Source organism: Cygnus olor, chromosome 19 (assembly GCF_009769625.2).
Source record: "Cygnus olor isolate bCygOlo1 chromosome 19, bCygOlo1.pri.v2, whole genome shotgun sequence".
NCBI lineage: Eukaryota > Metazoa > Chordata > Aves > Anseriformes > Anatidae > Cygnus > Cygnus olor.
The window spans coordinates 1808839-1834792 of NC_049187.1; the positions used below are offsets into that span (position 1 = coordinate 1808839).

Sequence of the window (25954 nt, forward strand, 5' to 3'; positions counted from 1 at the left end):
TTTGTTCCCTTGGGAGAGTGCCTTGGTTTTAGTGTCACGCTTAGGGAGGGCACCAAGTGGACGGGGACAAGTGGCCTGCGGCGTGCTGCTGGGACAAGCCCGGCTGGGTCCTGCACTGCGCAAGGAAGAGCTGCTGGAAGGCGGTGGGCTCGAGCCCAGCCCCACGGCTTGCAGTGAGCCCATGTGGCTGCTGCCTGCAGCTCAAGGGTTTTGTCTGTCCCCTCTTGGGGACTTCGGTTGTTCCCTTTGGGACTTCAGCTGTCCCCTCTCTGGCCACCTCTTGTGCTGCAGAAAAGCACGGGCAGCACAGTCCTGCTTTTCTCATCCTCCACCTCTGGTTTCTGTACCTGGGGCCAGAGCCGTGTTGCTGGAGTACTGCAAAAGCAATTCCCTCCCCTAATGATGTCTAGATTTTTTTGCATCATAGCTTTTTTGGATGAAACATCTCCCTCGTTGCCGTTTGAAAGCTGGCCTATTTTAATACTGCCAAGTGAAAATGGGTTCATGCACAGAGATGATCCCAGTTGCTCTATACAACTTCGCTGTTGTAATTATTCACTGCCAGTCCTTCTGCTTCCAGCAGCTGTATAATTCATCAGCTGTGTTTTGTGCTCATTTCTCAATCAATGATGAAAACATTGATTAGTGTCAGGCTGGGACCAAATCCTGCAGAATCCCTCTACATCATCTCTGTTCACTGATGACTCCTTGTTTGGAGATGGGTTTGCAGCTCTCCATCCATTTAATGAGGGTTTTATCAAGATTGTATAGAGCTAAATTTGTAATTAGGATGTCATATGATATTAAGTCAAACACATTGCCAAAAGCTAAGCAAATAATGGCTACATGGTAACCTTTATCTACAAACTCACAATTTTCTCAAAGGATGAGACGAGGCTCATTTGACAAGACATTTTCCATTAGACCACACGGAGTGTATTTTTAATCCTTGAGTTCGATATTAATTGAATCCTGCATGTCCTCTCCATTTTTCAATCTGAACGTCATGCTGGACCAACCGATAGTTAACCAGGGCGCCCGTTTCACCCGCCGAGCACCACGTTGGTTCCTGCCAAACTCGGCGCGTCCCCAGGCTTTGGGCTTTTCAGAAGTGAGTGAACGGAGCGAGCTCAGCTTAGCACACTGCCCTCAGGTGCAAACCGTGTGGGTCTGCTGATTCAGAAACCCCACGGATGTCATCTGCGATGCTCTCCGGTGTTGGTAGACCAGAGAGTAGTTCATCATCTTTGTGCCTTACGTTCCCATCCTTACTAAAGGCAGCAGAGAGGCAGTGTGTGCCTTGTCACTGGCAATGCACCTCTTCATCTAGAAATGCCACGGCTCCTCCGGGCTCGGGGGGTTTCAAAGTTCGACTGGGTGAGCCCTGAGCGAGGCGGTGTCATGCCAACACCTGCCCTAAGCAGGAAATCAGACTGGAGACACCCAGAGGCTGTTCCTGGCCAAAATCTTCTTATGCTTCTCTACGTCTATGACACAGACCTGCAAACTCATTAACGCTTCTCTTGTTTCTAACAGAGAACAACTTGTTACTGCTCATGGCTTTGCCAGCCATGGATTCTGCTCTGTCTACCTTCCCCTACCAATATCTCTGCTTCATAACTCACTTTGGTGATCACTACATATTGATTGGTATCTATTACTTTCTTCCTCTTCATATATATTGTCATTTTGCCTCCAGTGGCTGTTTTCAGGTTACCAACTTTGAGGATTGGCTTTCAGCCAAAGTTACATTTTCTCGACTGTGCAGTACCAGCTTTCTTGCCCTATTGTAAGTTCTTCTGAAACTGCTGATTTTCCACTCAGAAGCTGTTGGGTTTTCCCCTTCAATTTCCCTCATAACTTTCACCGTCATTGTGAAGTTTGCGAAGCTGCTGGTTTCACGGGTACTGACAAGCCGTACCAGTCCATGGCAGAGTTACGTGACTCCAGAGCACCCAGGAGTTAGCAAAGCAGGACGGAGCAGCCGTGCTGAGACATCCAGCCTGCCTGGAGCCCAGGAGAGGCTCTGCTCCCTCCATCGCACCCAACACAGTGCCTGAGCTGCCCTGTCCGTGCTGGGATGTCTCTGCCCTCCCTGGCAGCCTGGTCCGCTGCTTCACCATCCATAGTGTTAAGCGCTTTTCCTTTTTGTCTAACCTGAATTTCCCTGTGGCAGTTTAATCCCATTGCTTCTTGTCCTGTCCTGCCTTTTATCTAACTGGAGCATGTTGCTGTGGCTCTCCCCAAGTCTTTACTTCTCTGGGGTGAGTCGTTCCCTCTTTCAGCCTTTGCTCATAGGCTGTGCTTCTGCACCATCTCATCCCTCCTTGTGCTCCCTCTGCGCCGTCTCCAACTGACCCACGTCCCCTCCACTGCCAGAACTAGGCCAGATCCTCCACCCGGTGCCACACCAGCCCTGCACAGGCTGCACACGATGGCACATTTCTGTACCAGTTCTCATACCGCAACATTCACCTCTTCCACACGGGCACATCACTGTCGGCTCCAGTTCAGCTGAAATTTTGCAGTAGCATCCAGCTCCTTTCCTGCAGAACGGTGATAGATTCAGCTGCTGCCCATGACAAGCCCCTGGCCAATCTCTCAGCCCCTCTCTGGTTTCACTGTGAACCACTGGGGCTGCTCTTCTCCCTCCCTGCAAGGCAGCTTGGAAGTGGGGCACAGGCAGAGAGAGCAGAACACGTAACCCCCTCCTATTGCGCGCACACACTGCATCCATTCCTTTCCCATGCCCTGGGCTATTTTATTTGCAAATGTGGAATTTGTTATCCTTGCTAACAGGATCTAACCTACTGGCTCTTTGCTGCCTGCATCTTCGTGTGATGCCCCAGCTGAAGCAGATGGCTCCTGTCTTGGTACATCCTTGCCGTGGTCAGGAGCTGCTGACAGCCCTGGATGTGTGTGCAGCTGCTGGGTGAATCTCCCCGTGCTGCCCAGAGCCACTTCTTGTCATCAGTAAAGATGCAGGTACACAGTTTAGGCCAGTAGAGAGCTATGGAAAGCACTGCAAACAAAAACACACACCATAGCACAACATAGCAAAGCCCAGCTCTCCTCTTTTCCTCACCTCCCTTTTGGTTTCTCACTCCTTCTGCCATAACCATCGCAAGTAGTTCCCTTCCGCCCACCCAGAGGGAAAGGCTAAATGCATCCCTTATCATCCTCCAGCTGAGCTTTCTGAGTCATCTTCCCCGTACATTTCTACCTGCTTCTCTCTGTGCTCTTTGGCCTCGCTCTGTGCAGGATCAGTCCCCACGTTCTCTGCTGCTCCCTTGCACGGCCTCGTGACAGGCAGAAGTGCCCGTGTCGGAGCAAGGTGGGCTCTGCCGTGCCCTGGGCTGTGCACAATATGGATGCTGCATTTCCAGCTCTGCCTGAATCCTTTTGCCAACAGTAATTGCAAATGTGCAAAACAGCTGGAAATGGTTTCATGTCTGTATGCAGCACCTTTAGATATAGCGAGGGTTGGACGTGGTGCAGGGTGGGATCGGAGCAGAGCTTCAGTATTTAGATGTTTACAGAGTACATGCACACAAGCTCTCCTTTAACAGCAACATTTCTTCTTCCATCTTAAACATAACGCAGCCACCTCAGTCTTCACTGTTTCTTCTGCTGTGCTGCACCAAAGTCAGGACAAAGTCAGACTGTTATTTTGCCAAACAGTGAAGTATTGAGATGTGGATGGAGCAAAAACTGAGTAATCACTGAATCATTGAGCAATCAATTACCATCTGGTCTGTTCTTGGAGCTGTTTCGGGAATCCCGACCTTGAGGAACCTCCGTCGTTTGGGCCAAGTCCTGCACCTCCACGGCTGCTGAATGGCTCCTGCCGGTGCTGGAGGCCCCTGGGAGCAAGGCCTGTCTCTGGTAGGTGCAAAATTGGCTTCCTTTCACCAGGAGGGGTGGCACAACAAGGGAACACATCACCTTGGGAGGGGGTTTCCCATCCAGGACAAGTGTCACAACTTGTCTAAGCAAAGCTGCTCTAGTGTAGGTGAGAGTCATGTCTCAAGGAGGCAGCAAGACCAAAGTCCTCCAGAGGGCCTTTGCTTCCACACTTGAGGGGCTGCATAGGAGAGAGATTAAGGAATATTTTCCCTGCATGAAACATCCACGTTGTTGTTTCCTTTGTTATGTTGATTGGTTTTATTTATCGCAGTTTATTCTGAGGGAGTGGTTTATGTCAATGTGAAGGCACTAACTTAACCAACAGGAATGAAATGATGTTACCATCCTGCTCGGATCTTCCCTCATGCTATAGCTGATGCTTGTCTGACTGTTGGGTTTCTTTTATTTATCCCTACCTGCTGTATTACTGTAAGAAAAGAAGATGAAATTATTATTGTGCTGCTCTTGAAATGCCCACTGTCTTGCTGGCAGCTCTCCTGGTTCAGAAGTAAGGGGTCTCATCCAAATTCTTTGTCTCCTGGGCAGTGACTTCCCTTGCAGAGCTGTAGGAGCACACCTTTGAAACGATCCCAACCAAGCGACTAATGCAGCCTGTAACAATCTCCTGTGCTGCCACTGTAGCCTTTGTTTTGGGTCCTTGGCAGCTCCTCTTACCTGTATTGATTGCATGGTTGCCTGAAACTGTTCAATGCCAATGCTGGCATGAATTCCTCTGGTGGTAGCATTAGCATTAACTGTAGAAACTCACAGACAATGATGCAGTGGGGCACGATGGGGCTCTCATATTCCTTTGGGCTCCTGATGGGTTGGGCAGGGCGGGGACCTACTGCGTGCTCCCAGCCTGACCCCCGCACAGGCCTGGGAGCTGCTGCGCAGTCAGGCTGCCTCTGAGCACCGCTGCCAGCCCAGCTCACCCTTCATGTTCTCGTGCTCTTGGGCTCAGTAAACAGCCAGAAAACTAACTTGGCAGACAGGAACAAGGGTTTTCTGCTGGCACGAATGGAGAGTGGGAATGCATGGCCAGGGAGGCAGGGGGTAGGACGGAGCAATGGGAAGCACTCTGACTATGTTCAAAGTGGAGTTTGGGAAAGGACAGGGGGAACTGAGAAAAGACGGAAGGGTTTATGTGATGGGATTGGATGTAGTTTTGTCCTCTCTTAAATGCCTGAAGTGCATTATTATTATCATTATTATTACTATTATTATTACTATTATTTTATGAATGGGTCTGCATGTATATCAACAAGGCTACACATGGGACTGAGTCTGCCCGGCTCCAGCCTACCTGGCGCCAGGCATGGCTTGTATTTATAATATTATTTTAGCATTCCTGGGCCATGTTTTAAGGCAGGTTTGTTCAGTGCTTCACATTGCAAGCCCTTAGTCCAGACTGGGCTTCTCAGTCTATTGCAATAAAAATTGAGTAAATAAGAGGTATGACTGAGTGACGAGACTTCTGTGTGGTTCGCATGTGAGCTTTTGTCACCTGGCTGTTGTAATGCCAGTGAGACCTGGATGGAGGCAGCTCAAGATTTCAGCCAGCAGAGTAATAGCTAATTGAGTGTATTTCAATCATGAATTCCACAGAAGGAAAGCAAACTCCACAGAGTAGAAGGAAATTGCATCTTAGAGTAATCTGAATGTGGGTAGATAATTAGGCCTATATTTCATGGGAACATTTGCTGGGCAAGATAATGAAAAGGCGGGCAACATAATTTTCTTTAAGTAGTGTGAGGCCTCCCGCTAGGGCCAGGGTGTGCCAGCGCTGGTGCTGCAGTGCAGTGGGAGCCTGGGAAGACATCACCTGGCCAGAGGAGCTGTTCCATGGCACTGCCAAGCTGAAGCCATCCTCCCCACCTCTAATGTCTGCTCAGAGAAAGCTGGTAAGGCTCCTGCACTGCTGTCGAATAAGAAGGCAAACTAAATCCCACAGCCTCGTCATCTTCCTCTCACTCAGAATGGCAGCCACAGCAAAATCTGCTCAGGTTGTGTTTGTCTAGACAGACGCAGGTCAATTCAGTGCTAACATGGGAGACCCCAGTGGGAGGCCAGGCTTGGAAGAACTCCTGCTCTGAGTCACTCTGATCCGGGCTGGAAGACCGGCAGGGGCTGACGAAGCGGCTCTGCAGCTGAGCTTCAAATGAGGTGCAGCCTGGTTGTCCATGCCCAGGAAATCCCTCGTCTGAGAAGATGATGCTGGTGCTGAGCATTACCCTGAGTGCTGGCTCCACATGCTGCTAGTGAGCTACTGCACCCACCCCAAAAGGGTGCACCAGCCCTCAAATCCCCACCCCCAGCTATGGCAAAAACTATGGAAGCAAAGCTCTAAGGCCTTTTTCAGTGTTGCTTTTTCCAAATTTGGGATGGGAAGGTTCCACTTGTCCACATCCTCCACACCAAGATAATCATGTATTCTCCCTTCCAAATCTCCACTTAGGAGTAGGGTGGCTCCTGTCTTGGCCTTGCTACAGACCTTGCTGCCTCGTGCAGGAGCAGGGAGATAATGTAAAATAATATTTGGCTTCTTCATAATGCTGTCAAAATGAGAAGGTTTGGGCAAGTGCAGTGACTTAGGAGGGTGGAAGAGAGGGTTTCCTCTCTGTAACATGTAATCAGGGTGAGTGATCAAGGTCTAAGAGGGTCTGACTTCCCCTCCTGTCAACACTGCACTCATTAGCGCATCAGGGCTGGTACATGTCACATAACAGAAAGAAAGGCTGAGAGGTTGTATCCAGCCCTGATAATTACTGGGTAGGTCTTTTACTATAAATAGCCAGGAGTAAGTTGGCCTTAAGATGGGTCTGAGTGTTCTGTATCTGAGCTGGTTCAGAGGAGATGCTCATCCAAAGATCAGAGCTATCTTTGGGACTGTATTTGAACAAGCTCTTATTTTCTAACGCCAAGTGCTTTGCCATTTAGGAACAGCTCTGTCCAAGTGAATCTGCACAAAGCAAACCCATAATTCTTGGGTAACTCCAACTTGCTAGCTATTGATACTGCTTTTGTGATGTATTGCCTAATTTTAATTATGCCAGTTTTGGGAAAGTTATTTTCTTATAGTGCCTCATTAGAGTGAGGTTTCTAATCAATGAATTCAACAGGAACATCTTGAAGTGACTAAATTAGCCAAGTGGGAAGTTAGCTAGGTGATATTTCAGTGACCTCTTGGTACCTGGGAGACTTTGGGCTTCTCATTGCAGTTGGACACAATAAGCATTGTCCTCAAACTCTTTTCATGCACTGCTATACAGATAAACATGGACAGCTCATCTGGCTCCCCCACCACCATGGATTTATTGGTGTCTCTCAGGACTGTTGTGACTTGTCAGAAGAGCTGAACTGGGACACTGTGTTTATGGACAGTTTGTCTCTTTTCAGGACAGCGCTTTGCCCCTCCATTAACACCATGCTTGGGACAGTTTTGTGTAAAACAGCAGGAACAGGGGGCTAAAAATGTCCCTGCCTGAGCCAGTCCTCTCTGCACTTCTCTGATCTCAGCACTTCCCCTGCTTGGGAGGCGCCCCCACCTCAGGCTTGCACTGTGGCATTGTGCAACCCTGGGAAATGTCCCTGGGGGTGGGGGTCCCACACCTCCACGACACTGCTACCATGTTATTGTGCCCTTTCTGTTAACTAAATAACAGTGTTACCTGCAGGGACCACCAATGTTCATGGTCTCACTTAGGACCAAAGAAATTACAGTCATCTCACATGAGAACAGCGTTAAATATCACGCTTTGTCCTGTTTTTATGCTTACCATACTGCTGAGTCGCTTCCCGTCAGCCTCCTGGGTTTGTACTGCATCCAAAGCAGCAAACAGACTGTGATGCACAAGTGCAGCTTGGGTGGGGACGGTAATCAGATGAACCTGGGAGAAAAAGAGGCCGTTTCTCACAGTAAGGCTTCAGAGCCCAGTGCAGTGCTCTGAAGTTCGGATTGTTTTTCTCCTCTGTGCATATCTCTGTAATTATCTGCACTGGATGTCCTGAGCCATTTTATTACCTAGTTTTTCACTATCATGAGGTCTTTGTATATTCTTCAGTATCTCATGTATTTATGACCCTGAATATCTTAGCATCATCAGCAAGTTTTGTCATTCCTTTTTTTCAACTCCTTTTCAAGATTATTTACAAATACACTGAAGAGTGCAGACCCCAACACAGGTCTTGTGGGGCTCCATTCAAGACCTCCATCTATTCAGGAGCCTGACTATTGATAGCTATTTTCTGAGAAATCCTTTAACCAGTTATTTATCCATTTTAAGCCCTTTCTGTTAATCCCATGATAGCTGTGTTTCTGTAAAAAATTCCTGTGACAGACCTTTCGGGAATCCAGGCAGACTATATCTCATGATCATTGACTCCTTTAAGGAACTGTAATAGCTTTATGAGGCATTCCTGTATTCAAGGAAAACCACCTTTTTTTTTTTCTTTTTTCTCCCCCTCCAATTTCAGATGTATCCAAGTACACACTAATCATATTCTTTACTATAGTTTCTATCAATTTGTCCAAGTGCAACCTCAGACTTCATGGTCTGTAATAACCCCAAACCCTTCCCATTTGTCACCTGAGAGCTCTCGGACATGGAGGCTGTTATGCACAGTGATTACATGCTACAATTAAGTAATTACACTGTTTCATCCCTGAGTTCCTCATCCTGAGCACTTAGGTGAATGCGACCTCAGCCTTGTGAATTTTGCACTCTTTGGTTTGGCTATTTACTCCTCAACTTCTGCCGACAACTTGAATGTGAGCTAAATCCTGCACCACGTCCTTATAAAGATTTCGGGTACAGAAGTTTCTCTGAGCTTGTCCTCACTGACTACAGCTGCAAAACATTCACTTTGTTCTTTTGTTCTGACCTTATCTTCTGCGAGTGCTCCTGTTGCACCATGGCCAACTTCTGACTCTCCAGCAAGCTTCTTGTGCTTTGTGAGTTTGAAGAGTAGTTATTGTTACTTGCCTTTGCCTTTTGCAGGTTGTTCTTATAACTTTTTTTTTTTTTTAATTATTATTTTTTGCTCACCTTAATTCTCTTTTTGAATTTAACTTGACAGAGTACACATTCTTTTGTTTGTTCAGACAAAAATGACTTTTCTAAACATGAAAAGATTGTATCCTTCCAAGTCTGAGAGTCATCAGACCATCTCAGACCACCTCATCTCAGCTTGATCTAAGGCTTAGACCTAACAAGGTCCAGGACATCAGGGTTTCCTACTAGACAAGTGTGTGGTTTTGTTGTTGTTTTGTTTGAAAGGATTCTGTAATACCAGATTTTTTGAAGTGTGACGCATTTATATAGATAAAAATCATCAGTGGCCGGGATGAATTTTGTCTGTCTTGGGGTATGTCACCTTTGCTGGTACAAAGAGGCGAGCATTTCTCTGGCCAGCTACAATTATTTTTGAAGCTGTTTTGGGGTGTGCTCCCTTAGGGTGAAGTGAGCTCAGCAGGGAGCCCCACAAGTAGATGTTTGGGGTCTGGGCAGAGGGACCGTGATGCTCCCTGCCTCATCGGCCTGCTTGCCTACGTGTGTGCGTCTGGAAGGCCTGTTGCCATGGAGAAGCGATGGGGAGCCGTCTGCCTGGCTCGCCTGACTTTTTTCCTAGCACGAAGCAAAGGCATTTCGCCAGCCTTAATGAGCCGAAGGCGTTTGGCACACTGGCTGCATCCTCATCTTTGTCACACTGGGGTACGCAGACCCCCAAATACTGGGAGAAACTCAAAGGCAGGGAGGAAAACTCAAATGTGGGTGAGGAAGGGAGCAGAGAGCAAGAGAGAAACTGCAGAGATGGGCCAGTGCTTGGGTGGGCTACGGAGTGATGGGGCTGGGCCCTTCTCAGGGGTGCACAGGCTGAGAGGCAGGGGGCGTGAATTGCGACAAGGGAAATTACAATTAGAGACATGGAAAAAAAAATCCTTCCCTGTGAAAATGGTATATTTCTGAGACAGGGACAGGAGTGGTGGTGGCATCTCCATCATTGGAGATCTCTAAAATCCATCTGCCCAAGCCCTGAGACACCAATGTGCCTTTGAAGTGAGCCCTGTGTTGGACTGGACCTTCAGAGAGATGGAAGAAGGAGAGTTTCAAAGAGCTCCAGGAGGCACAGATGTGGGAGACAGTGGTCTGAAAATGGGGTGAAGGTGGAGACATCCCTGCTTTTTAATTTGGGGAATTGACACTACTGAACACTGCTTCCCTCACTGCAACTGATTGTATGGCTCACATTCTCTACAGTTTTGTTTTTATAAGGTGCTCCCTACAAAACAGGTGTATTCTGTCTTACTTTCTGTTGTAGAAACACTTTGGTGGCATGACTACACAAGAAAGAAGGGGACTGGGGCTTGCGATTGTTAGGAGCAGAAATTTAATGGGAGTCCTCTTCTGCGGGAAGAAATTCAATGTATCGATGCTGGGTTCTGTTTTGTACCTGAACAATGTCACCAATAGCAACTTTGGGGTATTTCCAGGTAGACTTGATGGGGATTATGTCAGGGGTAGGGTAGAAAATCTGATGATTTATTGTTTGCATTAAAAAAAAAAAAGCCTTTGCGAAAGCTGGCAAAATATTTAAACATATAAAAATATTATGAAATAAAGAACATTTTTCCTATATTTCTGAAAAAGAAAAGGGGGGGAAAGCACAGTTCAAAGGCTTAGGCTGAGTTTATTTATAAAGTATTCCCATGTATTTCTCTTTTCTCCCTTGCTGTGACAGCATGTGCACCTCTAGATCTGTGTCTCTGTTTTCAGTGGTGTGAAGCAAGGCTGGTCATCAAATTAGATGAGCAGCTCTACCACACTTAATTCCAACACAAAGGACTGAGGCGTACCTGCCCTAAAACCTGTTCTCCAGTATTAGCACATTGGATTGAGACTGCAATGTTTAAAGCTGTCTCATCATTCAGTTCAATGCTGGGTAACAGCTGTGCCCTGTGCATCCTGCTTGGGCTGCAAACCCCCCAGGAGGAGTGTGACCCTTGTCTGCAAGGGCAGCTCTACTGAGCGAACAGGACACGGCAACCAGCGCTTTTGGTAGCACTGACGGAGAGGCTGATGTCACTTAGTACCTCTCCTTCAGTCAGCTGGTCTAAGCTAAAAAGCATGGTGATGTCTTCATTCTGCACCCAGGGAACTTTTTCTGCTCACCGCTGGTATCTAAGCAAAGATACATTTCTGCAGATTTGTTATTCACATATTGTCTGTACAGGTCCTTGTGTCTGTACACGCCAGAGGAGCTGGGTTTTCTGCTCTCTGTATGAATTGCTTTGTTTTTCAAGTGGTAGGTTAATAGAACCAAATAGTTGCATGAAGACTTGAACAAATTAAGTCTGTTTTCTTGCAGATTTTACTTTGGAGTCTATGGAGAGAGAGAGGGCTGAAGTTTTTTTTTTTTTTCCCCCAAACTTTCAGTCTTTTCCATACAAGGAAGGCTTGCAGAGTCACTGGGACAGCCCAAGTGCTTTTTCTGCATATACTGTGAATAATAATTAAAAATGAACCGTCCCCACTGACTCAGGTGCCCTGAAAGCAGATTTTTATCTACTCTCTGCAGGAAAAGCACTTTTCCAGACCCTCCTTGGGCTCAAGACATACATACGTGAATTGACAATGTGTCGGGGCTTTGCTGAGGGAGCAGCAGGTCAGAAGGGAAGCCCCTTGCCCTGGGTTTGTTCTCTAGCAGCCGATGACCCCGAGGAAGGCGTTTGCTGTGGCGGGTGGCAGCGGGGACGAGGAGGACTCCGCCGAGGCCCCTCGTGGCTCTGCTGCCTCTGGTCACCTCTTGTGCCCCCACGGGTGCTGTTCTGGGCTGGTGGCAAACGTTCCCCACGAGGCTGAAATTAACAGAGAAGAATGCATGTTTGCATCGACCCTTCTGAGGTGAAGCCTGACGGCAGGACTCCCGTGGCCAGGCCTGACCCGCGGTCCCCATCTAATCAGCCCCTGAGCCCGTGGGGGACCCAACTCGCGGTCCCCTCACGGCCCCGGCTCGGGGTGCGAGGGCGGTCTGTGGAAACCAAACCCCTCATAAAACCTCCTGCTTTGGCCAGCGTCCACCTGCGGCCAGGGCGGCTCCGCTCCCCTCAGAGCAGGGCGGCGGCTCGAGGTCGAGCCGGCTGCAGGCGACGGAGCCGTTCCCTGCCGGGAGCAAATTCACCTCAGGTCCGAGCAGAAGCCGGCGGGGGCTCGGCTCAGAGACCCTTCCCGGGGGGCTGCCCAGCCCGAGGCGTCCGCTGCCAGCCGCTAGGAGGAGGCGGGGGCGGAGGAGGGAGCCGGCGGCCAAATATAGCGGCGCTTCCTGGGCGGCGGGCAGCGCCCGGGCCCTCCCTCCTGCCGCAGTCAATGAGGAGGCAGCGGCCGCGGCGGAGCTCCGCACTCGCCGGGGGCAGCGCGGCGGGGCGGGGAGGGTCGGGGGGCGCCGCCGCCGCGCCATGGCGGGGCGCTGAGGGAGCGCCGCCCGGCAGCCGGCCCCGCCGCGGCATGGGCAGCCGCGGGGTCGTGCGATGAGCGCTGCCCCCCGCGCGAATATGGGCACAGCCGTGTCCAAAAGGAAGACGCTGAGGAACGAGGCCATGTCGTCGGTGGCGGCTAAAGTGAGGTGGGTGGCGGCGGGGCGGCAACGACCCCGGGCGCGGTGCGCCGACCCCCGGGCTCCGTCCTTCCCCCGGAGCCCTCGGGGGGCCCCTGCGGCCCCGCTGCGGCTGCCGGGCGCTCCCCGGCCGTCGGCGAGGTGAGCCGGAGCAGGGCTTCGGAGGGGTCGGGGGAGGATTCGGCAGGGCTGGGTGCCGGTGCTCTCAGGGAACCGGGAACACGGTCAGTTTGCTTGGTGGGTTTCCTCGCCTCGCATGCCACCCGCGTGTCCGAGGGCAGAGTCGGAGGCTTTCTTCAAGGGGGCTCCTGCCTCAGAGTGGGGACCCACCCGCGTGGAAACCCGGACCCACCGCGTCTGCCCCATCCCGCAGTGTCCTCAGCCGCCACCCCGGCCGGCCAGGAGACTTGGGCTCCTCACTGCGCCTGTCCTGGTTCCGTGCCGTTTGTCCTACAGTGCAGAATTCCGCTTATTGTCTGGTCCCGGTGCTCCTAGCATCGAGCGTAGGAGATCCTGGAAAATGTATCTGGGGCTCGATCATGCTTAAGTTTACAAAGCTACCACAGACGAGCTTTGTGTCCGTGCCCTTTGCCTGGAAGGACGGCAGTGACCCTTCTGCCACGCTGCGGCGAGCGTCACGGTACCTGGGGCACGGGCTCGGCGGCCAGCCGCTCCCCCAGCACAGCCCTGTAACCGGTAGGTCTGTCAGAGCCTGCTACACCCAGGCAGGCTGAGAAAAATGGGAAGAAATAAACTTTTCAGCTGCGTTACGTAACGCCTCTTTGTGTTAGACAAAATTGCGTTAGAATAACCCAGAGTCGTGTGTAGGACTTGGTGCGTGCTGCTGAGGGATCTCAGTCACCTCGCTGAGGCTTTAACTCAGCATTATGGCATCTCTGCTGTGCCAAAAGGAAGGATATCGTCTTATGGCATGAGGGGAGCACATCCAAAGATGTCTATATGTTGCTGTCTGTTTGCGTTGTAAAGAAATCCGTCGTTCAGAGTCTGGAGTGTATCTGGAGAAAGCTGTCCAGGCAGAACCTGGAACTTTTCCCCATGTAATGCTGCACCGTGTTTGTAACTGCAAACGTGAGTGCTTTCAATGGTGTTCAAAGATTTGGCAGTGAAATTCCCTTTGGCAGATGTCAGCCAAGTGGATGTAAAGAAATGACACAAAATGCACCATAAATGTTGTAATGGGGCTCTGGGAGTAGGATTAGACAGGCAGTCACACAAACAAGATATTCTGTAATAGGCGAGAAGATTTCAAATGGTAGTGTGGGTGTTCGAGAGCAGCGAACGCGTTTTGAATACAAATGCCTGCATCAGGATGGGCAGATACTACTCGTGTAGTGTCTACTCTGCAGAGTCCAGGAGGTGTCTCGGGGGTTCTGGTCTGCCACATACCTGCTGCAACTACCGGCACGCTGCTGCTACGTGGGAGCTCGGAGGTGCCTGGTGGTGGTTTGACCAGGAAGGTTGGGTGAGTGGGCTTGGGCTAGGGAATGTAAGGTCTCCGAGGGGTGTCTGGTCACGTAGATTATAGCACAGGACAGGTGCTCCTCTGTCTCCACATTCATGACCTGCCTTAGAAATGCCTCATTGCAAAAGCCTTCGGGGAGGGCAGAAAACGGGTTGAGAGCTCCCTGGGTTGTAGCTTTGTGTGAAGAGGGTGTTGGTGGGGAGCAGGCGCTGCTCGTTTGCCTCCATCCTGCCGCGCCAGGCGTCTCAGCCCCTGGCTTGTGCAGTCCCAGCCACCCTCGGCATTTCTACAGCAGTGACGATCTGCCCGCTGAAGGGTTTCCTCTGGGCTTCCTGGGGCAGGCACATCCTCTCTGCCCTGCCCTGAGCCCTCCTCCATGCATCCTACATGTCCTTCTTTATCTACGGAGAGGACTCTGCAGGACGGTAGGTAAGGCTACAGAGAGAGGCTACTCTGTCCTTCCCAGGAGGGCTGGGGACTTGGGTTACCTGCGCTGGTAACAGCGCCGCAATGATCGGGTCCCCTGCGCTTTTGTGTAGGCAGCTGCGGGATCCTGATTTTATGCTGCAGGAGATGCTCAGGGATTGTTTCTCTGCACCTCCTGAGCTCTGCCCTGTTAATATTTCACCTGGGGCAGGTGACTCCTTGAGAGGATAAATCAGATCCTGAAAGTTACTGTAAGTCCGAGTGGCCACTGATATATTTTTATTATGCATGGCTGGAGTATGTGTGCGCATTTACCTGTCTTACTGAGCAGGGAGCATCATTTGTTTGCTGTTGTGAGTAATGCGATTTAAGCAGAAGGTGCAAGCTCCCTAGATTCTTTAATTAAAATCTCTGCAGAGCATCTCAGGGGAGTCTCCTGTCCCAGGAGAATTAATTAAGCTCCATGCAGTTTGTTGTGTGTTAGGTCTTTTAAGTAGCTCTCAGAAATAACGGCGTAGTTGCTCGGTGTTAGCCCTGTTGAGGGCATCCGTGGTGCTGCCAGCTGTGGTCTCTGTAGCCTTGTCCTCTCCTGAGAGAGCTGCAGCACAGTGCACCCATCCTGCAGCCGGCGGCGCTGGCGTGGCGGTGGGGCTTTGCTCGGGTTTGAAGTGCGGGGACGTGAGATCTCGCTGTTGCGCTGCTTCCTTCCTGTGGGCTTTTTGGCCTTGCAGCTTCTGGGGCACAACACGGGTGGCGGGGATGGTGTGGTTGTCCTCGAGTCCCGACCTTGGTGCTGCCCCTCTGCTGGCAGCTCCCCGGCTGCTGCGGTTCTCGTCAGGGTCCTGGCCAAGAAGCGTCTGACACGCTCTCCTTGGCTTCCTCAGCACGCTTTCAAGGGCACAGATGAGCCAAAGCCTTTAGAAACAGGCTGCCTCCATCCTTGTAGCCTTGGCCCCTACAGAACAGCACTGGCAGCCCAAATGTGGCAATAAACCAAGTCTTTCCCTTCAGGTCCACTTTGCATGGCTCTGGCCTGCAGCTGTGTGATAGTGTGGGCAAGTAAGACGTGAGACTTTTGCTGGGTGTTCCAGAAGCACCTCTCCTTGTTACAGTTGTCACGAGAAACACATGAATTGTGTGTACTTCATCTTACCCAGGACCTTGGTGTCTGGTCCAAGGTACCCCTTGGAGAGAGGAGGATTTGATCACGCTTCCCCTCTGCTGACTAGAGGCGTCTAGAGGATGCCTTTAAACAAGGCCGTGAAGATCTAGTTGCTGAGAAAGGGCATATCTTATACCGACAAACGCTGAATGTGTGCCTTGCCTCAGGTTTCTTACCGCGTGAGTAATTTCTTGGCTTAGATCAGGGTTCTCCATGCAGTCTAGATTCCTTTTTTCTGATTGTGAATTTTTCTGTGAATGGTACGAACTCTTTCATGTTTCAGTTACCTTCTTCTTCATCTTCTTCCTGCTTTGTCCTCATTCCTCCTGCCAGAGCTTTGTGAACATAAATTCCCCCAAGACTGTGGGGACTTTAAGTTCCATCAGTGACTTCTGATTTCCCTTTCTTGAATGAGAATTTAAAATTTTCCAGGTACGCAGATATGGCAGAAGACTAATTTTTGTCGGGGTATTGTTACTATTGGGTTTAAACAACGTAGGCATCAACAGTCTGCAATGACTGAGCTGTTCGCAGTGGGCATGCTGCCGGTGTTCCCCTCCCTGCCTGATGGTGAGCAGGGCTGCTGCTGTAGGATGTGGGTCCTGCTGGGGCAGGGGGTCTCACTCCCACATTCCTGAGGTCAGACACTGTCACAACAGATTCCTGCTCTGGGCAGTAAGTACTTCTGAGGATGCATAAGAGGGTGGTGGATGTTCTTTATTTTCCAATGTAATCCTCCCAAATACTCTAAGTTTTGCTTATCCTGCAGCAGTGCTTGAAATGGAGTTATCACGGGGCTTTCATGTATCACCGAGTGTTTCAATACACGTTTTTTCCTCTCAGTTCAGTGTCAGTTTAGCGGAGTGCATAAATTTGTGTGCATCAATTTCTCATAGCTGCCAGTAGGCATCAAGGCCCCCTCTATCCTGCTGATGTGATTATTTCAGAGACATAAAGGCTATTCCATGCTCATCACGTTGTAATTGATATCTCTGTTATTTGGCCGCTTTCCTCCTTCTAGCAAATGTATGTCTAAATTTCTGTGCTTCGTTACAAGCTCTCAGTCTGTTTTTCTTCCAGACCTGAGTCCAGCTTTGGCACCTAGTGCACCGTGAGTACTGAGAAACGCCCACAGAGGGGCAGCTGCTTTTGCTGCCAGCGTCACACTACCCCATCCCACCCTCCGCAGCCTGGAAGTCATTCTGATGGAGAAGCAGCCCGAGAAGATGGTAGTGTTCCCTCTGAGGCAGTGGCAGTCTTCTTTTTGCTGGTTATGGTCAATAGCGCAGCGTACGAAGGCAGCGGTCCCTGGTTGATGTCCTTCTGCTAAATGACACTGTACTGGCTGTGTTACGTGCAGGTCTGATCTGCCACCAACATGAAAACCTCCCTCTAGATGAGTCAGGGCTGAACTTGTCATGCCATCAGCTGACTACATCTCAGTATTACCTGCTCATTTGGATGCTGCTTTCGCAGGGTTGTAGCTCCTCTGCCGTGTATCTGTAAGGCACCTTGCGCTTCATGTCACTTGGGTGAAGCAGGTTTCCTTCTTTTCTCTCTTACAAGTTAACTTGTCCCAAGGTGTCTCAGCTCTGAGCCCAGCTGGATGGTTTCTGTCCAATGCCACGCGTAGGCTTGATGGGCTTTGGCGGTGGTGGCTGTGATAGCGGTGGCAGAACTGAGCTTAGGGAAAACTGCGATCATGCAGCCTGCGTTAATACTGCGTGTTGATAAAAGAATGGGGTGAATAGAGCAGTTACCATCCGTCTGGATTTTGCTCTGACTTCATTTTGATCGTGTCAGCAGAGAGACGAGGAGATGGTGTAAATGGCACACTGATAATACTGGCGAACTGGGGTGACTGAGCGCAGTGAGGCAGGGAAGGAGCACAAAAGGCTTGGCAAAGCAAGGCCAGGCATAAGGAGCAAGCATGGCCATCAGAGTCCCCCTGGCAAAGGGCACATGCAGACATCTGTGGGAGATCTGCTGAGGCACAGCCAAGGAGAAGCCGGTGGCACATGGGAGGCAGGAATGTAGAAGGGAACCACTGAGATAACAGGCAAAAAATTAGTCTGAAGTTTGGAGTGTAATTGGCTGGAAAGCCCCCGATGCACACTGTTCCGTGCGGGCTTCTCTGCCTCATTGGCTGTCACTGGAGAGCTGTGATCGAGTGTCTCTGGTCAGCAGCAGGGCCACAGCTGCAGGCTCAGCCTGGCATCAGCAGCAGCGTTTTGAGTAGCTCTGTGCTCCTCAACTGGGCTTCTGCTCTGCGAGGAGAAGTCCGGGCAGTCGCCTGTTGTCAGGGGGCTCTGGCATGCAGGATTCAACCCTCTTGCCTCTTCTGCCTGGGAAATGGGAGGCTCCGGAGCACCTTTAAACTCGGGCTCTGGTTCTGAGCGATGCTGTTCTTGCTGCGGAACGAGTGGGATGGAGGGCAGCAGCGCTTCCCTGGCTCCATGTTAGCCACTGGCAGGTCGGGACCCCACAGTCTGCAAGCTAAGGATGAAGCCTTGGTTCAGATTTTAGGGCAGATGGGTTGGTAGAGATGAATGGAGGATAGCAATAGATGCTCTTGGAGCTTTTGAACTAGTTATAAACTAAGTTTTATCTTCATAGTTCAGAGTATATTTATGCATAAATCCCTGTGCTCTCTCACTGATAATTTGCTCATTATTATTGTTCTCCATGGAGTGATTGCTGATGCACGAGAGAAACTTCAAAGTCTTTTCCAAGGATAGAAGTGTCCCGTTGTCCTCACTGAAGAGATGTTGGAAGTCCCTAGCCCAGCCTTCTGCTGGAAGCAGAGCTGTTTTCAGTGCTAAGTGAGACCAGCCGTGGCTTTTAGTTGAGCCTTCGCCCCTTTTGAGCTGGAGTGTGGGAGCAGCTCAGGAGGAGAGCCATGGCCTGGTGGTGCCACGCTCCAGCTCCCAAATTTGCATTTGTCTGTTGTCCCAAGACCAAGTCCTGCATTTTGCCCTGATGGAAGGGTAACAGGGACAAGGAACAGCCATGAGGCACTTGTCCTCCCAAATGGGTGAACCATGACAGTCATCCCTTCGTGCTTTGTAGACTGCCGCACTAATTGTACAGCTCCTCCGTGTGACACAGCCTGTGCGTGACCGTCTTGGGGAGCGCGTAGGCACTAGGCAAGACAGTTTGGGCAACTGCCACCCCAGGCTGGTGTCTAAAGGTACAGCCTGGTACTAGACGGGCAGGAGTCTGGAAACAGAAGAGCCTCAGCTCCATATATTAGCCTATAATGACGCAGAGGTTAAACCTCGCTTCTTGCACAGCTCCAGCTGCACTGCTCCAAAGCGTTTTGCACTTGGCTGTGCTGAAATTCAGTCCCAGAGAGATTAAATTGCTCTCTTTCTTCATCATTCATATCGATCCCCTTTGCTGGCTGTGGATGACAAATGGACTTCCCACTCCTTCCAGCCCTAGTCGCTATGGGAGATACCTTTTAGCTTTTTTCATCTTTGCCCCTTTGGGAGGGGACGTATAAAAGCAGCAGGAGAAAATCCTGGCTACCCAGACTGGGATATAGCGCGGCGTTGGGTAGCAGAGCAGAAGGTTGTTTTGGAGGTCAAAGCCCTTCTGCACTTAGGCATTGAGTGGCCTTTCTGAGCATGGCCTTTTGGTGCACCTTGAGCTGGAGGGGGGTTTCCTGTGGCTGAGCACCCCTGAAGGAGGAGGCTGGTGGACGTGATGCTGTGGCACGAAGATTCTTCCCTATTGCCACGCCTTCATCGCCTCCCCCTGCAAGAGATGCCAGCGTGCTCACAGGCTGAGAGTACTCATCTTGGCTTCCCAAGGAGGGGGGTGCCTGTTTGATCCCGCTGTCTGCGAGCCTCCACCCGGTGTTATATTGGGGAATGCATGCCTTGACCTTCCCTTTCATGTGTGGGCTGAATGCAGAAAGCTTTTCCCAGGTTGGAATATTCATAGGTTTGCTGTCTTACGTAGGCCTTGATGTGTAATAAGGGTTAAGCTCACCCTGCCTGGTTGAGTATGAATATATTTCAGTAAAATCTGTCATCCATGGGACCTAAATCCATCGGAGAACAGGGAACTGCTTTTGTGGAGTCTCTCAAATAAGGTTGTCCAGTAATCCTGACGTAGTTAGTGCTTGAGAATTTAGGGTCGAGGCAGGTGAAATGGGTGTTAAGACGAATATCTGAGCTGTGATTGCTCACAGATGAGAGCATCCAGAAACAGAGTAGAAAGGCAGATGGGGGTGATGGTTGGGATGGAGATACCTTCTCTCCTGGGCTGCAGGGAGGAGTGTCACTCGGACAGGGTGGCTAGAGGCAGTGGCCCAGTTCCTAGCTGGGAGATAAAGGCACCACAGAAATTAGACCAAGTTTAGCACAGGTACATTTCAATTTCTCTGCTAAGACTGAAAGTGATGAAGGCTAAACCAGTCCTGTCTTTGTAATCCGACTGTTTAAGGAAATGCTTTGGCCAGGGGAAAACTGAGGCGCGTTAATGGGGTAGCCTGCACCATTACTGCAGCTTGTTTAAGTTGGTGTCGCCTGAAGCTGAGGGAAAGCAGCAGTGTGTATTGAACTGTTCCTTCTTTCTTTGGCATTTAACCATTACTCATCTCTTTTTTTCTCTTCTCATTGCCTTCTGTGGTGCTTGGATGTGCAGAGCGGCAAGGGCTTTTGGAGAATATCTTTCACAAAACCACCCCGAAGGCAGAAATGGCTCAGGTAAGAGTTTGCAGACATGCATTGTTTGTATCTGTATGTGCATGCACCTATTTAATAAATAGGCCTTAGAATTAAAGTACGTTGGTTTATCATAAAGGGTTAGTGTGAGATCTCGGCTGCAGAGAGACAGGAGTCACCCTATGGATCTGTGTGGCGCCCCGGAGGAGGAAAGGCAGTTTGGTGACCCAAGTGTTGGGTGGGCTGTGGGAACAAGTTCAGTCTTAGTGGAGCTGTCCCTGTCCCTTGTCATAAACTCGCCCCTAGAGCTGATGTTCTTGGAAGAAACTTAAGCTGAAGAATGAAAGACCACACTGCACAAGACTTCTGCAGTGGTTTGTCACTCTTAGGTCTTAATTTCACTGGGGAATAAAAAAAAAAGTGATTTCTGATGTGTTAGCAGACTTGCGTAGTACGTGTTCTGCAATCTGTCTTTGCTGGCAAAGGTAACCTTTGGATTTGTTCCCAGGGTTTGCTTCAGCAGGGGTTAAAAAGCGATTTGCCTCCTCTAGTTGAGGACACCAGCATATGCTAGCTAATGTGTTAATTTCTTAGATACAGAAATTGTCCCTGTCAGCCTATGATGAGTTTTACTTGATGGACTGGGGGCATGAGAGAAACTCACTTGGCTTGTAACAGGGCTGTGCCTTCTCAGTGAGGAAAGAAAATGTTTTGCAGACATTAAATTCACTACAAAAAATCCATTAGAAAATCCTGTGGAATCCATGGAAAATCCTGTGTGGACGGATAATAGCTTGTTCTGTAACATTAACAACTTTATCCCCTGTAAGAGTTTCAGATAGAATGCAATGTAGAGTGACGTTATCATTTTATGTAAACTGTAAATGTGTTTGTTTAGACCTCTACAGGCAGGAAAAGCTTCTTACTCAGAGAGCAAGAGTAAGGTCACTCTAGTGTGTGACAGCCTGGTGAAGGAGTCCCTGCCTTTTTTCTTGGATCTGTGCTGATGACCTTCAAGTTGTCCTTGGCTGAGTTGTGCTAGCTTTGTGAATGGAAGGGCTTTTAAACAATGTACTGCTGTTTTCTCTGAAATTTTTTTCAGGCTTGGAAAACTCCAGCGACACACTATTTGTTAACAGCATTTGATCTAAGAACAACCTGTGGTGGTGGGGGAGGAGAAAGGGTATGAAAAGGCTGAGGTTTAATGTAGCTGAGATGTGGAGTCTGAGGCAGGGGGAAGGAGAGGGTTGGATAGCCTGCAGAGACAGGCCAGGCAGATCTGAGGAGACTTCCCAGAATGGCAAAAGCAGACTTTATGGTGGCCATTTTTGCAGCTGCTTCTGTCAGCTGGAGCCTTTGCTGGTCCTTTCTTGCAGGCAAAACAAGAATTCCTTTTTGAATGCAAGTGAATTTAGTTGCCATAGTTAAGAATTGAGCAGAGACAGGTACATGTGGATATACCAAAATTCTTACGGGATCTGTCAGTATTAAATTGGAAATAAATCAGTAAAATTCCCTAGAAATGATTCTGAGTGTTTATAGAAGAAGAAAAAAAAATTTATCACTTCTAAAGTCATCTTTTGAAATTCTGCAGCATATAATTTAACACAGTCTGTAGCATTTCTTTATAAATAACTGTGGTAGGAAGGCTGCTATTCTATAAAAACGTTGAATGTAGAAAATCTGTCTCCCTTTTGTTCATCCCAGTTGTGCAATAAGAGAGAACTCAACTCTTTCCTTCCTGCAGAAATTCCGTGCATCTCAGTGTTGCTTTGCAACTTTCTGAACACTTCACCTTTGGCTCAGCTGTACGATTAGCTTCGATCCGATGACTCCCACGGAACAAATGAAGGATGTCTTTGACACTAGTTGAAGATGTAGCACATATCTAGGAGTACCTGAATCTGCTCCAACTCGCCAGCTGGGCTGAAGGGAGCAGGGAAGAAGCACTGTCGTGGCTGCACACACCCACTGGTATCCTGTAGTTAATCCCACTTGCATGTGTTGGTGGCTTAGGTCCAGGAAGCTCAGCACACTGAAGAACAGAGCCCTCAGTGCCTGTGTGTCTCTGCTGGTAGTGCTCTGGGCTTCTACCATGAGTGTCTTTACCTTGTGGCACAGGCCTGCGTTCTGCTGTAATAACCCCAGCTGTATGTGTGGCTGCTCCCTGCACTGTCAGCAGACTGCGGCAGGGATTAAGGCTCTAGCCTAAATGTGAATGGAAGGAGACAGGCTTTGACTTCAGTAGTTTATTGTCCGGGGGGAAAAAAAAAAAAAACACTTTTAAGCAGCTACTGAGTGGTGTTTAAAGTCATTGTTGAATGCAGTGAGGGAGAGGGATGGTGGTTTTTGAGGAGGAGGAAGGGCAAGGTGACAGAGCCATCAGTGGGACAGTGGAGAAGGAGGGAAGGGCAGGATCCTCCTCTTCTGCAGATCCAGGAGGTAGAACCCTCTCCCCTCCCTGCAGAGGGGCTGGCAAAGGGACAAGTCCTCATGCAGAAAACGAGGTGGGTGTGAGTCTGGGATGCCACTTCTTTTGCTGCTTTACCTGTTGATTCAGCTCCTAGGCAGAAGGGAGGAGCTCTAACTCCACGGGCAGATGCAGGAGACTCACCATCTGCGTGGAGGTGCCAAGTGTGCAGAGGCTGCCTCAAACTACTCCATTTCTGCTGCACTTTGTTCTCCGAGGATCATCCGTTCTGGTTTGACTTTTGTATCTTTAGAATCCCTTGAGGAAAAGGGGGTAATATAACAGCTTTTGCAGTCCTACCTCTTACTTCACATTGCCCTACAGATCAAAGAGTTTTTTTCTCTGGTGGTAAGTTTTATGCCCCAGAGTCTATCTCTAGTGGCTCCTTTGGAGTGCTTGTGTGTGTGCATGTGGTAGAACGGCTTTGAGAAGTTAGAAACAGAGAACTACAGAGGGATTGTATAGCGGCAGGATGGGCCAGCTGCCGCGTCTGAGCATTTTAATGAGGGGTGATTTACTTGCAAGGCTGTTTGACTTCTGTTTTCAATAAAATTGCAGTCTGTCCATGCTTTACTTCTGTCACTAGGGCAGTGGGTACAGAACTGAACATCAGCACAAGATGAAGAGGACTGCAGGGTGTACCTGTAGCAAGAAAAGGGTGAGGGAGAGTGTTGTTGGTTATGGCTTCTGATTCTTCCTGATGTGAGGCCTGAGAACTTCATGGATCAGAAATATTGTGTAACTAGCCCTAGGAACTCATTGTCTTATTCTGGAGGAGATTTTTCCAGGTGACTGGGGAGGAACACTTACCTCTTCTCCTCTGTTGCTTGGCTTGGGGTACTCTGACTGTGTTCCGTCTGGTTATAGCACGAGTGGCAATATACTGTTTTCTTCTCTTCGCTTCCCTTTTGCAGCAGGCCTGGCAGTGGGATATGTGTTGCTGTCAGAGGACTTGGCCCCTGGGGATTGCTCTGTTTTTTTTTTTTCCCATTGATCCTTAGGTTATTTTGTGGAACTAGGGGGGGAAAAAAGGAGGGTTGGGCTCTGCCGCAGCTGAAAGGACACGGATCTGTTAAGGGGCTGGTGCAGAGGTGTTAATGCATCTCCTGCCTCTGTTCTTTGCTTCCTTATTCATGCAGACTGAAGGTCTGGAAGGGCTCCCAAGAAGAGTGCTCTCCCACGTTCAGCATTCATTCTGACTACAGGGCTGTTGTCAGAGTCCTCGTTGACTCTCGTAGCTTTCTGGCACCTTCCAAAGACTTTCCATCTTGTCTGTGGAATGACTTTAGTGTAGGAGTGGGTGTCCCTAGGGACAGACCTAGAAGACAGAGAGGGAAAAAGATTAAAATGTTGTAAAAGGTGAATATAAAAAGGCTGGAGATAGTAAAATGTGTAAGAAATAATCACTCAGAGGCTCATCAGTGCTCATGGGATAAGGAGTTTTGGAGATTCCCAGAGTCTCCTTCTCCTATCGTAAGCATCAGAGACCCCCACACTGAGGCACCAGTTTAAGTTCCTTTATACCCATGTACTGGAACTGTGAGGGGAAGCAGATGCCCAGGACGTGGAGCAGTAAAGTTAAAAATGATGGCAAGCGGAGCACTTGAGATACCTTCTCCTGCCTGGGGGGAGCAGTGATACATCCCAGTGAGGTGGGATTCAGACACAAGGATCCTTTGCAGAGGGAAGGAAGGAGCTGTGATGGTGCTTCTTAACCAGGCAGCTTCTGTTTTGCTGAGCTGGGTTGTTTGGAGGGCAGCTGCTGCTGCTGGAGCACTGGGGCTGTCTCTGGAGGATGCAGCACTGGGCTGCCCCACTGTAGGCTGCCTGCTGTGGGCAAGCTGTATGTGAAAGGCTCTGGGAGCAAGGGAGAGAAAGATCCCAGCAAGTAAAAGGTGTTCTTAGTGCTGCAGAGGTGATGGGCCTTGGGCTAGAGCTGCCTAGCAGATCTTGACTCAAATTTGCTGTGGTTATTAGCAAAACCAGTGTGTGCTTTGCATCAGCGTGGACCAAAATGGGTCGTTACCTGAAACTGGAAGAAGCTTCTTTTTAAGTTCAAAGAAGCCATCTTCACTTCTTACCTTTATTTGTGCGCTACGCTTCAGCCAGCAGTGGAAACACTGAAAACGTAAGGAGAAATGGGCAGCTCACAGCCTTCCTCAAGCCAGATAGCAATGGGTAATGATGGCAAGAGAAGTCTGTGTTTGCTGAGGCTACTGTGCCACATGCGTGCACTTCATTGAAGCAAACGCCTGTGTTCGCACCTTGATCTTCAGAGGAACGGGTGTGAGTGTGTGCGGAGAGCAGCAGCCGTGTGGCAGAGAGGTTTCATGCTGTCAGGGAAGTGCAGCAGGTTTCTCACACTACCAGGAACTTACGGTGAGCTTGAGAAGCTCTGGTGTGAGGCTTTGCAGGTGCTTCAGGTCCAGTGAGCACCCTGTGAGCTGTGCTTTCGATGAAGCTGGGGCTGTGGCCTAAGAGGGACCTTCAATGAGCCGATGTTCGGGCCATGGGCCTGCCAGTGGGGCCTGATTCAGGGTAAGTCTGCCTTTTCCTCCGTGGCTTCCCCTGTTCCCCGGATGGGTCCCAGCCGTGGGCCTGGCCCTGCAGCCTGGCCTGCTGCAAGGGTGGAGTGGGGATGCGAAATCTCATCCCTGCAGGTTTCGGGCTGCTTCTGGCATCAGCCTGCACGGCAGTGGTGTGGATGTGTCCTAAACCTGGCGCAGAACGTGTTGGTGCCTGTAAGGCGACTGGGAACGAAGCTCGGGGACTTTCCATGGAAATGCAGAGGCGCTGGCGGTAGCTGCCTCTTGCTCCCTGGGGTCATGCCTTGCAGGAACCACTTCGTCTGCTTGTGCTGATGTTACAGGCCGGGCTAGGAAGCTACTGAGAGTGTAACCGTGAGGCAATGTCAGCAGCGTCAGTTTGTTTTCTAGACCCGTTTCAGCTCAGAAGTCTGATTGGAACCATCTTGTCATATTTAAGTGACCGCCAGTTCTCTCAGCTGTTCCCTCACAGAAGCAGGCCTTGCCTTTTCCTGTGGTTTTGCTGAGAAGTGCGTACAGTTGGCATCAGAGCGCCCGGTAACGTCGTGGTGAGGCTAGCTTGGTCAGGCTCCGTAACCCCGTGCTGGGCATTGCCCTTGTCACAGCCATGCTGCTCTTGTCGTACCTAACCAGCAGCTCACCAGCTACCAAGCAGCTAAAATGCTTCTCTGACTT

General features: G+C 49.9%; 1 protein-coding gene and 1 long non-coding RNA gene across 9 annotated transcripts in view; one reads left to right on the forward strand and one right to left on the reverse strand.

The window, feature by feature from the left end:
- Positions 1-283: 283 nt before the first annotated feature.
- Positions 284-12204, reverse strand: LOC121057622. 2 transcript variants are annotated; one of them, XR_005813862.1, is made up of 4 exons: positions 12088-12204; positions 11530-11764; positions 7686-7796; positions 284-2546 (listed from the first exon to the last, which is right to left on the reverse strand). It is a non-coding gene; the product is annotated as an uncharacterized LOC121057622 (long non-coding RNA). The 2 variants fall into 2 exon arrangements; XR_005813861.1 differs by lacking the exon at positions 284-2546 and adding an exon at positions 2565-3022.
- A 104-nt stretch (positions 12205-12308) lies between these two features.
- NSMF (NMDA receptor synaptonuclear signaling and neuronal migration factor) overlaps positions 12309-25954 on the forward strand; it is a 48232-nt gene continuing 34586 nt past the window's right edge. For 6 of the 7 annotated variants that reach the window (XM_040532067.1, XM_040532071.1, XM_040532069.1 and 3 more), the window contains exons 1-2: positions 12332-12528; positions 20244-20305. In XM_040532067.1, the coding sequence (XP_040388001.1) occupies positions 12434-12528; positions 20244-20305 (157 nt within the window). In that variant the 5' untranslated portion in view covers positions 12332-12433. Of the gene's footprint in view, positions 12529-20243; positions 20306-25954 lie in introns of all 7 variants that reach the window. The other variant, XM_040532068.1, reaches the window with a different exon arrangement.